This window comes from Lynx rufus, unplaced genomic scaffold (genome assembly GCF_022079265.1).
Source record: "Lynx rufus isolate CCGP_SWC_20201006 ecotype Redwood Valley unplaced genomic scaffold, mLynRuf1.p SCAF_17, whole genome shotgun sequence".
NCBI lineage: Eukaryota > Metazoa > Chordata > Mammalia > Carnivora > Felidae > Lynx > Lynx rufus.
In genome coordinates, this window is record NW_025814831.1 from 44,598,454 (window position 1) to 44,613,704 (window position 15,251).

The following is a 15,251-nucleotide window of genomic DNA, read 5'->3' on the forward strand; positions in this document are numbered from 1 at the left end:
AAAGTGAAACCTTACTAAATCCTTATCCCAAATTTATTTCCTTAGTTAACAGCCTCATTTCAAAACGTAGACAACATGTGCGTATTTAGAATACAACATAATTAGGTAGTAGCTCTGGCCCTGACAGGCAGCTGCCCATCAGCAACACTGTTGAGTAATTAAATGATATTTACCATTTACCAAAAGATGAACTTCATATTGTTGAATTAAACTGGCCCATCTGCATCTTCATAAAATGACAAACCTTATTAGTTCTGCCTAACCAGAGAACTGCGATAATGAACTAGTGACACCTTTACTCCATTGTACGAAGCACGACCAACTGTGTAATCATCTGAGGGGTCAAATGCATATGAAATTACCGGAAATTAAGAAAGTGAAATCACATGAGTGATTAGGAAAACCATTCAAGCAACAAAAGCTTTTTTTTTTTTTTAACGTAAGCACTTAGACCATAAGACAGCTACATCTCCAATTAGCCAAGATTAACTTTAACTGATCAACTACTTTACCTGAAAACGGTGAAAAAAAGTAATGCTGCAGCTACTGCTCCAAATAAGCCACACAGAAGATTGACTCGGTAGGCAACTGAACCGAAAGGAAATAGTATAATTGCCAGTTTAGCCACCAGAGTGAACAAAGGATAGCCAGGAGGATGGGCAACCTATGGAAAAATCAGCAGGTTAGGAGGTTTTCACCCACTGAAGAGTCACACTGGCTTTAATTGGACAGGAGCCTTTTTCTCGGGCAAGTAGCGAGATTAAGAGGCAACGACTCAATGTTTGAATGGTGGTTTTCTATTGTAATCCTTTTGTGCCAATACAAATAAATATTTTCTTTCGTGGATTTGGCAGTGTCTACCACATGGTGTGTCACCGACAGAAAGGGTGACATATTTCATTGTCAGTTCTTAAGCAGTCTGTTCTCTGGGTTCACAGTGCATTAGGGTCATTTAAAAGGCTATTGAGAAAAAAGCAGGTTCTGAAATACCGTATTGGTTAGAAAGTTGAAAGACCACACTGCTATCGGATTACCACCACGCTGACAGTCCTAAGGTCTTGCCTAAAGGGATCATGCACCATAATAAAGTTTATTAAATAATAAACTTATTAAAACTGTTAACCCGATTTATTTTATTCTCCATAGCTTATACAAAATTTGGGGTGATAATAAGCCAGCTACTGTATATATAGTAAAGGCTTTGCTTTATAATTTAGTTTAATTGGATTTAAAACTTAAAGTAAATTGTCACGTACTGTACTTATAAGTTACTAAAAACTGGGGTTTGAAAATAAATTAATCTACTTTACTCCATGCTTAATTAAACTTTCTTAATTCCTAAAACTGTTAATGAGAGCATTGATTAAACAATAAAACTAATACTTACTCCAAGCTCATGTGCGGCTGTGATCAGTTCCCCTGTGAAAAAATAATGTAAAACCAATAATTACTATTAGAAAATGACACTCCTCCAAAGTTTTCAAAATCCAAATGCTTGCACTGGGGTTTTGCATTAATTTGACTGGATAAAACTGTAAATCTGTAGAGATTTAACAGCATGAAATAGTCTAAGGATATTTTCTCCCTTAGGTCTTACTGAACAAATGATCTTTGATAGCTTTTAATAACTGGTCAGTGGAAATATAGGTGAATTCTCGTTTCTAAAAAGTGCCTATTGTCCTTCCTGAAAGTTGTACACACTTACAAATACATAAAAACTCTTGTGAAATGATAGTGTAATATGCTGTATTGTCCCTCAAGATTTTAGTATTAAAATGTCTACAAAGATGCAACTTTATGATATATAACATGTGCAGACATCTGAGGCTTGGACACTCCATTACATGTACCATTCTGCCCTAAACTGGCGTTTGAATACCTTCTCTACATTAATTACATTGGAGATCTTTAAATGACTGCTAAATACTTCTTGCCCCAGGTTATTTTGGGAAGTTCCGACTATCATAATACATTTCTTCAAACCACTAAATCATTATATTACTTACGTAGCCCTTTGTAATTCTTTGCCATCAGTGATTATTTCTAAAATTACGATGCAGTAATTCAATGCTATTTGTTAATATTTTAAGTATCCAGAGCACAGGGATTGTAATACATACAGTACAATGTAAGAAATCAATGTTGATGATTTATGAGTTACTATTAAGAAATCTATTAATGGCCATTTTCTACCCTTCGATGGATGTTAATTTGAATACTCTTAATTTCTACTGTCCCAGCTACGATGTAGATCTTCACCCTCTGGCCTGGACTACAGCAAAAGCTTTGACCAGTTTCCTACTTCAATTCATCTTCATACTGAAATCACTCATCACCATACCACCCACCAAAAAATGTTGGACTATATCCCTAATCCAAAATTTCTCAGTTGCTGCTCTCAGTTTACTAAATGAAGTTCAGATTCCTCAGCACAACAGGCTAGCCCTCTGTGGCTTCGAGGGCCCTTTACAAGGCTTACATCCTACGAAACCTATGCTCGCCTCAGTCAAATCTTACTACTCACCGTTCCTCTGGAATGGTTCTCTTTTGCACCTCTTATCACTCATTTCCTCACCCAGTATTCTCTCCTAAATCCTTCAAGGCCTAATTCAACTGCCACCTTCTCAGTGACACCTTTCCTTATACATATCCTTCCCCAGCCTCCCCCATCAAGATTAATCACCTCTTCCTCCTCCATAGAACCTGCTCTAACCTCTCTACGCAGCACTTAGATTGCCTGATATTCTGGTTAGTTGTTTTCATTTCTATCATTCCTATGAAGTTGAAAATATTATCCTAGCCACTTCAGGAGTCTGTCAAGACACCATCACCTCTCCCTCCTCTGGTCACACAAAGAAACTAATTCAAGACCTGCACACAGAGGTTGACAATAAGACGAATCATATTGTCATCCTTGCTACTAAGATTCCCTTAGTAGCATCCAAGGGCCAGTGAATGGTTGCATCACGGAAGCCCCACAAGGGCACCCAAAGAGATACTAGACACTGCTCACCTAAGTCAATGACGTAGGGACATCTTTTAATTCTGGAGATATTTAAGAGCACCTTGGAAACAAAGGCATTTTTTTTTTGTATCTTAAAGACTTTTTTTTTTTTTTTTTTTTTTTTTTTTTTAATTTTTTTTTTTTTCAACGTTTATTTATTTTTGGGACAGAGAGAGACAGAGCATGAACGGGGGAGGGGCAGAGAGAGAGGGAGACACAGAATCGGAAACAGGCTCCAGGCTCCGAGCCATCAGCCCAGAGCCTGACGCGGGGCTCGAACTCACGGACCGCGAGATCGTGACCTGGCTGAAGTCGGACGCTTAACCGACTGCGCCACCCAGGCGCCCCAGTATCTTAAAGACTTTTTAAAGAAATTGTTTACGGCCTAAAAAAATTTAAAGTAACCATTCCCTTTATAACCACCATCAAGAATGTTGGATAATTTTACTCCAGAATGGATTAGCATGTCTTCAGTCCCAAACTGTTTTCATCAGCTTTTGATATTTCTATAGTTATGATGAAATACAGTCACATTCAAATTTTCAAAGTCACTATTCTCCAGGTAAAATACCTTTAGAATTGCATTTAACATGAAGAAAAATAGCCTACTTTCTCTAACTTCTTTTTACCATTAAAAAGTCATAATGCTGTTATTTTTTTTTCGAAGTTCATTTATTTTGAGAGCACATGCACGTGAGGGAGGGGCAGAGAGAGAGAGGAAGAGAGAATCCCAAGCAGGTTCTGCACGGATAGCACAGAGGCAGATGCGGAGCTTCAATTCATGAACTGGGAGATCATGACCCAAGCCAAAGTCAAGAGTTGGACACTTAACCAACTGAGTCACCCAGGAGTCCTATAATGCTGTTATTCTTTGCTGGAGTTCTGTTGGCATAAAAATCAGGAATGTGACAAACTTCCATCACCAACTCTTATCAAATGTTAAGCTAGTATCTAAATAGAAACCATAGCTATTATTAAATTATTAAAGCCTATAAATGTGTCCTTGCAAAGAGCTAAAGGGAAACGTTACTCTTAAAGTTGAATATGATTAAGAGAAAAGAGAATGTGACTTGGGGGGGAGGGGGCGGGTGAAGGAAGAACCTCCTGAATACTTGCTTTCTCCCAAACCTTTACCCTAGGGCTTCCTCAAATTTAAGTCCTACTACAACCTGCACCAGAATGCTTTTTTAAAATGAAGATTCCTTGACCAAACCTACCTACATTAAGACCCTCTGGCATTGGGGCCCAGGTTTCCTAGGCAATGCTGAGGTGCATTCAAGTTTGAGAATTACAGCTTTTCTGTCTGAGACACAAATGGGTGGCAAGCTCAGAACTGTTAGCAGATGCTTAACGTTTACAAAAACTAGCTCCCTCTGTATTATACTTTTTGTATTAATTACAGTTATATTTTCATCTATCAAGTCTATTAAAGACTGCATCCTTAAAATATATAAACACATAAATAAGCTGATTTACTTTTCCCAAGGATAACAAGAGAAGTGATGGCTAGATTCCCACACTCTCCTCCAAAGGATGAGTATTTCCTGCCCATAAATCAACTATGTGTATCAAGTAGTGCAAAAAATAATTTTGGCAAGGCCACACAATGTGATAGATTTATGGAGTATAAGTTAAGACTTATCAGGAAGAAAAATACATACTTTATATTGGTTTTGAGATGTGTTCCATTTATTGATAAAAAATATATTTCATAAACAGAAACATTCAAGGAGGACAGTACTTCCATCATATAAACAAAATTGTCAAAGACATGATTATACAAATTCACTGGCAATACCTGGAAAAGTTTATTTATCATTTCCAACAATGAACCCCAAAATATTAGAAGCAACCACTATTTAGCATCAAATTAAATCAGAACACCTAAAAAGTCTGGTAACTCAATCTGAATAAATAACTTTATTCTACTGGGGAAAAAGTAAAAGACAATATTAATAAAGATACCAATCACAGATTTTAAATATCAGTATATATGTAATGACGGATTTAACTACGAACTTAGAGCAGAAGTTAAGAGAGCATGTTCTAAGTCAATCTACTGGAGTTCTTTCCTCGACTGCCCCTACTTTCTAGCTGTGTGATTCTGGACACAGGTTGGCCTCAGTTTTGTCAGCTATCAAAGAAAGATACTGGTAGTGCCTACCTCATAGGGATAGTAACTGAATTAAAATGACAATCCATGTAAAGCACTTGGAACAGTGCCTGGCATACAGTAAGAGCTCAGTGAGTGTTAGTTGTTTTTATTCATCCCCCCAATACTGCAGGCTCAAAGAACCGTGGTAACCTGCAATGTTTTTTTTCTTTTTTTTTTTAAGGTACAGAACTACTCAATCTTTGAGTAATGCTCTCCATTGTCAAAACTCTCACTTGCACTGCTGGTGGGAATGCAAACTGGTAGAGCCACTCAGGAAAACAGTATGGAGGGTCCTCAAAAAACTAAAAATAGAACTACCCTACAACCCAGCAATGGCACTACCAGGTATTTATCCAAAGGATACAAAAATGCTAATTCAAAGGGGCACATGCACCCCAAAGTTTATAGCGGCGTTATCGACACTAGCCAAATCATGGAAAGGGCCCAATGTCCATCTACTGATGAATGGATAAGGAAGATGTGATACACACACACACACACACACACACACTGGAATACTACTCAGCGATGAAAAAGAATGAAACCTTGCCCTTTGCAACAACGTGGATGGAACTAGAGTGTATTATGCTAAGTGAAATAAGTCTGAGAAAGACAAATGCCATATGATTTCACTCATATGTGGAATTTAAGAAACAAAATATGTGAACAAAGGGGAAGGGAAGCAAAAATAAGACAAAAAAAAAAAGAGAGAGAGGGATACAAACCATAGGAGACAAATACAGAGAACAAACTGAGGGTTGCTGGTGGGGGGTTTGACTAAATGGCTGATGGGCATTAAGGAGGGCACTTGTTGGGATGAGCACTGGGTGTCATATGTAAGTGATGAATCACTAAATTCTATTCCTGCCATCATTATTATGTTAATTAACTGGGATTTAAATTTTAAAAATAAAAAAAACTCTCACACCTTAAAAAAAACCACCTCTCACAACTATAGTTATTTCTATTATTAATGTAAACCTTGGATACTGCTCCTATTTGTTCAACAAGACTTGAAAGAAAGATTAAAGGTAATGATTTGTAAAAAAAAAAAAAAAAAAAAAAAAAAGATCTTCAATGTGGCAGACAGCCCTGAAGACGGCCCCCAGGGATCCCCAACTCCTGGGGTTCTCACTATATAATCCTCTCCCCCTTGAGTGTGGGTTGGATTTATCGACTAACTTCCAGGAATAAAATAGGGCAGTCCTGCATCAATCACTTCCAAGACTAGGTTTACAAAATGACCGACGTGTCCGAGGAAGGTGCCATCTTTTCTGGTCACAAGAGTCGGCTTCCCGAGAGACCCACTTGGCAAAGAACTGGATTGAGGTTACAAGCGGTTCCTCTCCCCAAGATGACCCTCGAGAAGACGACAGCTCCCGTCCACACCATGACAACAACCCCGTCCTGAGTAAGAGCACCCAGCTAAACTGCCCCCGGATTCCTGATCCACAGAAAAAGTGAGATCATAAACATTTGTTTTAAGCCACTAAATTTGGGGCTATCTTGTCAGGCAGCAAAAGATAACCAGTACACTCCATGTTTTCGACCTATAGATTCACTACCTGAAGTTACAACACCATTCTGACAAAATTAGGCATTACTGGTTGGTCATTTAATTTGGCAACAAGACAAAATCAAAAACGGAACCTGGGTCTTGTTCCTCATCCCAAATATAAGACAATCCTATAACAAACACAACAATTGCTCGTGTCATTTAAATGGTCCCTGCTTTTCTTTTTAATAAATCAGCTTGTTTTAAGCCACACCTAGCTTCCACTTTTTCAAGTGTTCGCCCTCAAATTTCCTGCATGGCCGGTTCCTTTTCAACACCCAGGTTTCAACTACAATATGCTGCTCAGAGGCCTTTCCTGGCTAGCCTTTCTGGTGGAGCCCCACTCTCCATCCCGTCTCCCTCCGACTCCCTCCACTCATCACTACTCAACTTATCATTGTTTATGCAGTAGTTGGTGTACGGTCTCGACCCGCACTGGAATATTCTCCACGATACTTGGTCCCCACCACTGTTATTCCTTTTGTCTGGAACACGGTAAGGACTCAGTAAGTAGTATTTGGGGGGGGGGGGTGCTGAAAAGGAGTGGACAACGAAAACTCGGGTCCCGAAAAATGGACCCCGGGCAAGCGGAGAAGTCGCTAAGTCCCACCGGGCGAAACCAACAAGCCCCTTCTCCAAAGCCTGAGAACTACAGAACCCGGTTACAGGAATGGAATCACAAGCCGGTTCTGGAACGCAAAACGCTGCACTGGGCCAGGGGGGGACGGGGAGAGGGGCGATGGAGGGCGCGAGCCGACCGACGAGGGAGAGGGGCAGGAGGGCGGCCCTGAGATACTTTACCCGAGTCTCCCCCCGGCACCGAGGGGGGCAGCGTGAGGGTGAACACCGCGGCCACTGCGGCGAACACGGCCAGGCCGCCGCGGAGGCCCCCGGAGCGCCGCGGCCCCACCCGGGCTGCCCGCCCCCCGGCCGGGCCCCTGCCGTCGTCATGGAGACCCATGGGCCCGTGGGGCCCGGGGAAGGAGGCCGCGGCGGGCCCAAGGACTCGGGTGGCCCGGAGTTTCCCCGGCGAGAGGCGAGCGCAGCCCGCGCGGCGGCTTCCGGGTCGGGCCCCGGGCCGGCCGGAGCGCACCTTCCTCGGCCCGGCAGCGGGGGGGGGGGGAGAGAGAACGCGGCCGGCCTGGCGCGAGCGGCTCGGGGGTTTTGCGGTAGCGCGCCAGGCGGTGGGAATCCGCGGGGTTATTTGGTGCTTTACCAACGCCCACCACGAGCACGAGCCTCCTCTCGAGAAAGCAAGCTGGGGCGTGGGGCTGCCGTGTCCACGGCCTCCCCCCGCTGACGCTGACTTGGTCGGGTCGACGGAGACGGAGCAGGGTCGCAAACCGGGCGGCGTCGGGACCGCCTCTGCCCCCGCTGGTGTGGCGGTGGAACTACACGCCGGGGCCGTGATCGCCAGCCTCAGCCTTCAACTGGGCGGGAACTAGGGGAGGGGTGCGTACGGTGGGCGCCACGCGGACCAATACGGACGTCGGTCGCGTGTTGGCGATTTATTCCAACGCCGTGTGCGAATTGTTGAATCGCTGAGTTAGTTTCAGAGAGATTAAAATGAGCTAGTTGGTCTTTTTCTTTTTTTTTCTTATACAGCATGAGGAAAACTCAACGATGAGTTGAGAAACTTGAGTTTCTGCGTTAATCCCAATAACTCCTATCCTGCTAAAGTTGCCTCCTTCTTTAACGAAGAGGGGTATTTTGGTGGAGCTTGACCACAGCGTGGCAAATGAAATGGAGACACGGTGCTTCACGATTAGCTGCACTGCAAAAAAAAAAAAAAAAGAACGGGGCTATTGAACAACCCACATAGCACGGCTCTTAGTGAGATTTTTAAGCTTACATTTTACATTATTATAGCAATTATTCTGGAGTGGGCGGAGGGGAGGGCATCCTCTGTGGAATGCATCTCAAAGTACGCCAAAGATTAGCGACCATCTAAAACGTGTCACGGGTAACCTGCCAGGAACACAGTGTCTGGACTGTAGAGTAACATACACCTACATAAATTGGCAGTTGTACCAGCAATATCTTAGTCTTTCTCACGTACTTACATAATGCTTTCTCAGCCATGTTGGGGGTTGCTGGAGGGCAGGGGCCCTGTGGTAGGCAGCTCCTAAAATAGCTCCCAGGGATCCCCGGCTGGGCTGCTGGTATTCACTCCCTCGTGCAACCCTGTCCCTTGTGTGGGGGCCAGATCTATCAGCAGAAAAAGGCAAGAAGTGATGGATGAGCCTTTGCAGATTTGGTTACAAAAGTCTGACCTCCGTCTATCTGACACAGGTTGCTTTCTGCTTCTTTTCTGAAAGAGCATGCCAACGATTAATACTGACTGAACCAGGCATGTCCATTTCATCTTTTGCTCGTGAGCTTTATAAAGAGATACATTTTTATCACGGCACTTTACTTTCAAAAGGGCCTAATTCTTTGCCCATGTTTGGGAAGGAGAGATCCGTGCTGGAAGGAGTTCTCAAGCAGGGATGAGAAGGATGAATCAGTTCACAGAGGCACAGTGTAGTGAGGACAAGGTTAAGGTCAAGCATTAGCCCATGTCTTCAATTATTTAGCCTAATAATTAGCAGGAGAGGAGGAGAGAACAGTGGCAGAGGGTAACCTGTCCTGAGAAGCTACAGAAGAAATGATGTCCGTGAAGGATATGTGGTCAGGTAATCACAGAGAGGTGAAAGATGCTGATGAGGACCACATCTAGGTTTTATGGGGCTTGAGGACATACAATTTGGAGAATCGTCTAAGCAAAGGAATACAAAACTGCAGATACGAAGTTAGGTACAGGCATCGGAAGGAGCCTGTGCCAGTGACACGCCATGAAACTTAAGTTTCGTTAGCTTCACAGTTAATCTCTTACGAGGATGAGGTACAGCTAGTTCTCTGTCTGTACCTGACCCTGCTTTCAGGAAGAGTGCTGCTGACTCTTGCCTCCCCCGCCCCCTCCAGCACTTTCTCCTCTAGGCTTCCCTGAGAGCACACTGCTTTGGCTCTCCTTTTACCACTGCCCCCCCCCCCCCCCCCCCGCTCGGCTTCTGTCAGACCTCCAAATACTAGAGTGTGCCAGGGCTTAGCTGTAGACTACTTCTTTTCTCTCTTTCTGCCTTCTTTCCCAAAATAATTATATTGAAATGTTAAGTAGTGACTTCAAATTATTAGCCTAAACTATAGGCTAATAAATCCCAAAACTACATACCACCCTCCTTTCCTTTAATCTACTGCTTATTAAAAAAAAAAAAAAAGCTGCACTGTGGTTTCTCTATATATCTAAACACTTCAAACCTGGCAGACTTTGCTTTTCTTATTTGCCTAAAATGGTGCCTGGCACAAAATAGTACTTAACAAATATTTGTGTAATGGATGGAGAAATGAACAATGATGGGCCACTGGTGTATCCATTAGGGATTGCATTTAGCTGCTGATAACAGAGACTCTGATACAGTGTCTTAAACATGCAAACATCCATTTTCTTATATAGAGGTCTGAAGGAAGTCAGTCCAACATTCATTTGGCAATTCTCTCGGGTCATTAAGGGAAAAATTGAGGTCCTTATATCTCTCTGCCACATCCTACTCAACATATGTCCTCAAAGTCATCTCTTGACCCATGATGGATGCTAACGCTCCAGACATTTCATCTGTATTTCAGGAAGAAAGAGAAAACATGGCAAGAGATGGCAATACCCCATCCTTTTAAAGAATGTTATGGAAATGCCATTCCACAATTATCCTACATCTCATTGGCCACAGCTGAGTAATAGGCCACTCCTAGGGCCAAAGGCAGTTGAGTAATGTACCTTTTCGCCTAGATGGCTTTTCAGGATTCTACTGCCAAGGAAGAAAAGGGAGAATGGATATTGGAAAGCAACTAGCAGGTCCTGCTATAGTTGGGTTTGGTGAATTGGAAGTATTTGAACTTTGAAAGTTCAAGGGGTCAGTTTCCGTAGAGTAGTAGGTATGAAAATCAGGCCGTAGGGGGTAAGAAATGAGGAAATGGAAGAAGAGAAAATAGAATACATTTGTAAGAAGTTTGACAGTGAAGGGAAAGAGAGAAGTAATATCCGAATTCATAGGGATTGAAATGTCAAATGAGTTTTGTGTAATCCAAGGGAGTATTTGGAGAGAGATAGTGATGAAGAAAAGATGTACAGGAGGCAGAAGGAGATGGAACCAAGGACGAAAGAAGAGAAGGGATGAAGACAGAAAATATTAGAGTTAGGAGGGAAATTAAGAGAACACATGACAATTGAGCTTGATCCTTGGGGGAGACTAGTAAAATATATAAGGAACCCATACCTATGATGTATGCTCTGGTTCACTCCACAAAGAGTTAGAGACAGCTACTGTAATAAATAGTATAAATGAAAAAAACATGTGTACCACTTAAGACTCGGCGAGAGAAACAAAAGTAGTAGGCGATATATGAGTGTTAGAGATATATTGCAAGAAATGATCTCTCATGATTATGGAGGCTGGCTAGGCAAGTATGAAATCCCCAGAGCAGAAAGGGCAGGCTGGAAAGGAAATCCCTTTCCCAGAAAGGGCAGGCTGGAAGCCTTGGGCATGGGGATGAGAGTTGAGGGGGGAGGGAGGTAGTGGGTGCTGCTGTCCACAGGTGGAATTTCTTCATCAGGGAATCCTCAGCTCTGCTCTTAAGGACTTTCAACTGATTGAATCGTGTCTACCCAGATTATTTAGGATAATCTCCCTGTCTTAAAGTCAACTGATCACAGACTTTAATCATAGCCACAAAATACCTTCACAAGAACATCTAGATTAGTGTTTGATTAAAACACTGAAGAATGCAGCCAGGCCAAACTGACTCATCCAAAGAACATCACAGTATGCGTAATGCAAATTCAAGGACAGGGAACATATGAGTTAGAACATCAGACTGAAGAAAAGTAAATGCATGGATGTGTGGGCCTATGGTATACCACATTTGCCTCTGGGAGTCTTGAAAGCAAAACAAAAGGGAAATAAGATCATTCGTGTCCCCAGGGAAAGCAAAGTCTTCCTGGCACTTAGGGCCAGCATCTAGCCTCTATTGACATCTAAGGGAGTGGCTCGTCCATACAGTTGAGCAGACGTGGGCTTTCCAGCTCCCCATTATGTCTCCATTGAAAACTTCCCTAGCTGGACGGGGAGTAGGAACATCTTATTGATACCAGGATGAAGGCTCTGGCTCCTTCCTCGACCTTCTCCAACATCACCCTGGTGGGTGTTTTGGGGCACCTGGAGAGGGTAGAAGTTTAGGTCCCCACTCAGCCTTCGCTAGAATGGTCAGGGGCCGGGGCCACAGTTTTTTCTTTGGCTTTTGGCTACAGCAGAGATGTCACTTTCTAAATGTATCTGTCCTGACCTCTTCCCTGTCTTTGGACCAGAGAGAGCAGGATTTTGTTGGGGCCTTTTTTTGTTCTGTGCCCATTGCTGTCTCTGGTTGCCTGCTTTTCTAGCATCCAATCAGGGTCCACAAGGCAAAAAGAAAACCCAGGCAATCCGCTACCGTGGATTCAACTTTTGAGGCTCCTATCTGGTCTGCCTTCTTCTTTCTACCTTTCAGTCTTTTTTTTTTTTTTTTAAGTTTATTTATTTTGAGAGAGAGTGCGAGCATGAGCAGGGGAGGGGCAGAGAGAGGGAGAGAGAGAATCCCAAGCAGGCTCCATGCTGTCAGTGCACAGCCTGATATGGGGTTCCATCTCAGGAACTGTGGGATCATGACCTGAACCCAAATCAAGTCGAACGCCTAACCGGCTGAGCCACGCGGGTGTGCCATTTCAGTCTTCTTATCTTTGTCTTACACATAATGTTTAGTTGTACTTAGCAGGAGAAATAGGGAAAAGCGTGTCTACTCCCATCTTGCTGGAAGCAGGAGTCACTCCCCTTTGTTGTATTCTTTCTGAATATTTATAGCAGCCTCATAGACATTAATGCACTGAAATCCTCCTTCAAAAATTGTCATTTAGAAGTCATTATCTCTGGGGCACCTGGCTGGCTCAGTCAGTGGAATATGTGACTCTTGAATTCAGTCAGGGTTGTGAGTTCAAGCCCCATGTTGGCTGTAGAGATTACTTAAAAATAAAATCTTAAAAAAAAAAAAGTCATTATCCCAAATAAGCCCCACTTAAAATAAAGTCAAATGTGTCTTACTCTTTTAATACCCATGAAATTTTAGATTCAGAACCTTAGATTAGAAATTCGATACCTGGAAAACCACCCAATACATCATGTACAATAGGACACTATAAGAAGGCACAAATGTCTCTGTAAAGGGCCTTAGAAAAATTATTTTAAACACTGAAATGTACTAGTAGCCACACATATTTGAAATAAAAACAAAAAAGCCATTTTCAATCTTTCCAATTGTTGAAGATATTTAGTATCTATAGAGCATTAGTGATAAAGTAATTTGGTACATTTTAGAGGGCAACTGAGCTACATGTGTCAAAAATCTATACAAAATTTATATAATTTGACCTAGAATTGCCAGCGAATGTCCCAAAATGTGTTCAACTTCATTAGTAAACAGAGAAATGCAAAATAAAACCACAGTGGGATACTACACTCCTACCAGGGTAGCAAAAACAAAAATCTGACTGCATCTAATGCCAGCAACTGTGTAGAACAATGGACATGCTAACAGGAATGTGAATTGGTACAACCACCTTGGAGAACACACGTTTTTCTAGTAAAGACAAAGATATGCAGAGCTTGTAAATCCTAGCAATCCCATGCCACACTTGTACCTAGAGAAGCCAGAGACAGATACGAAAAACGTTCTTAGCATTATTGTTCATAAAAGCCCCCAAATAGGAACAATCCCAAACACCCCTCAACAATGGCATAGAGAAATAAATCCTGGTATATTTATACCATAAGATGCTATACATTAAAGAGAATGAACAAACTACAGTTAACCACCATGAAAAGCATGGGTGCCTCTCATAAAAAGTACCGAAAGAGACAGTTATAAAATGGTACAGATACAATGTTTCTAGCTATTTAAAGTTGAAAGATAGTGAAACTAAACAAAATTGTTTGGCGATCTACCTGTAAAGCTTTCAACTATAAAGGAAATAAAAAATCATTGTCACCAATGTTGGGATAATGGTAGTTACCTCTGGGGGGTTGGTGGGGGCCGTGACTGGGGGGTACATATGGGCTTTACTGTCCGTCAGTGCTTCTGTTCTAGGCTTGAGTAGTGGCTTCCTGGGTATTTTCTTTACTTAATTTTTTTAAAGTTTATTTATTTATTTTGAGAGAGAGGGAGCACGAGCAGGGGAGGGGCAGAGAGAGGGAAAAAGAGAATCCCAAGCAGCATCTGTGCTGTGAGCAGGAGCCCAATGGAGGGCTCGAACTCATGAACTGTCAGATGGTGACCTGAGCTGAGATCAAGAGTCAAACGCTTAAATGACTGAGCCACCCAGGCGCCCTAGGCATCTTCTTTATAATTATTCTTTAAATTGTTTACAAATGTCTTACACACTCTCCGATAGGTGATACATCTCACAATGAAAAAACAGGAAGGAAGGGAGATTGTGGAGCAGTTACCTAGTAGACAGTTTTGTAATGAATGCTAACCAGAATATTACTCTGAGTCGGCATGTGGTAACTCATGACTTTTCCTGCATCTTTTTAGTTGTGTGTAATATAAGGGATTCCACGGAGGTGTTTTATACTCAAGGAAAATAGATTTCAGCATGAAAGTAAATTTTCTTTCAAAATCCCTTCTGGTAGTCTAATGTAATGGCATAGTAAACTCTCTCTTGAAACCAATTTACTTTTGAACATAAATTTTGTGAATTATGCTCCAGACCTTGGGCAAAAATAAATACTTGGTTTTATAGCGTGATGTCTATCAGTGTTCTTCAAACTTCCAATGAACCAACTTCTTTAAACAAAACTCTAAGAATGTCACTAAAAAAAGAATGTTATTTAAAGGAAAAAAGGCAGCAGTTAGATAAGGAGGCGAGGATTGTAGCAATGAACCAAACCCTCATTCTGTCTGTCTATGCTCATTCATCAAGAGACAATGTCTTAAATTGATAAATCAACAGGTAGCTTTGCAGGCCTATTATTTAGGGAAGTAGTCATGAGAAGGACCAAAACCAGAAAAGGTTAAAAGTGATTGCCTCTGAAAACGGAGTCTTGTGGGAGGGGAAGAAGCAGGATGTGAGATATTTCTTTCATTAGAAGTTGTCCTGTGTATTATATATTTTGCTTTCGTTACAAGTTGCACTGTTCTTTTTCTTTTCTTTTCCTTTTCTAATGTTTATTTTTGAGAGAGAGAAAGAGCACAAGCTGGGCAGGGGCAGAGAGAGGGAGACACAGAATCCAAAGCAGGCCCCAAGCTCTGAGCTGTCAGAGCCTGACGTGGGGCTTGAACTCATGAATCACGCGATCATAACCTCAGCTGAAGTCGGGGCTTAACCCACTGAGCCACCCAGGCGCCCCATACGTTGCACTGTTCAATTATACATTTTGCCATGTACATTGTATTACTTTGATAAAGAAAAAGAAAGT

The 15,251-nt window shown here is 42.2% G+C and overlaps 1 protein-coding gene across 7 annotated transcripts in view; it reads right to left on the minus strand.

Moving 5' to 3' along the window:
- Positions 1-7,760, minus strand: part of TMEM260 (transmembrane protein 260) — a 72,979-nt gene extending 65,219 nt beyond the window's left edge. For 6 of the 7 annotated variants that reach the window (XR_006962082.1, XM_047079594.1, XM_047079591.1 and 3 more), the window contains exons 1-3: positions 7,516-7,760; positions 1,388-1,419; positions 513-664 (exon numbers count right to left, since the gene is read on the minus strand). Coding sequence is in view for 6 of the 7 variants with exons in the window: in XM_047079594.1 (XP_046935550.1) it covers positions 513-664; positions 1,388-1,419; positions 7,516-7,675 (344 nt within the window). In the remaining variant the exon portion in view is untranslated. Of the gene's footprint in view, positions 1-512; positions 665-1,387; positions 1,420-7,515 lie in introns of those variants that run through there. The other variant, XM_047079595.1, reaches the window with a different exon arrangement.
- Between the last annotated feature and the right edge of the window lie 7,491 nt (positions 7,761-15,251).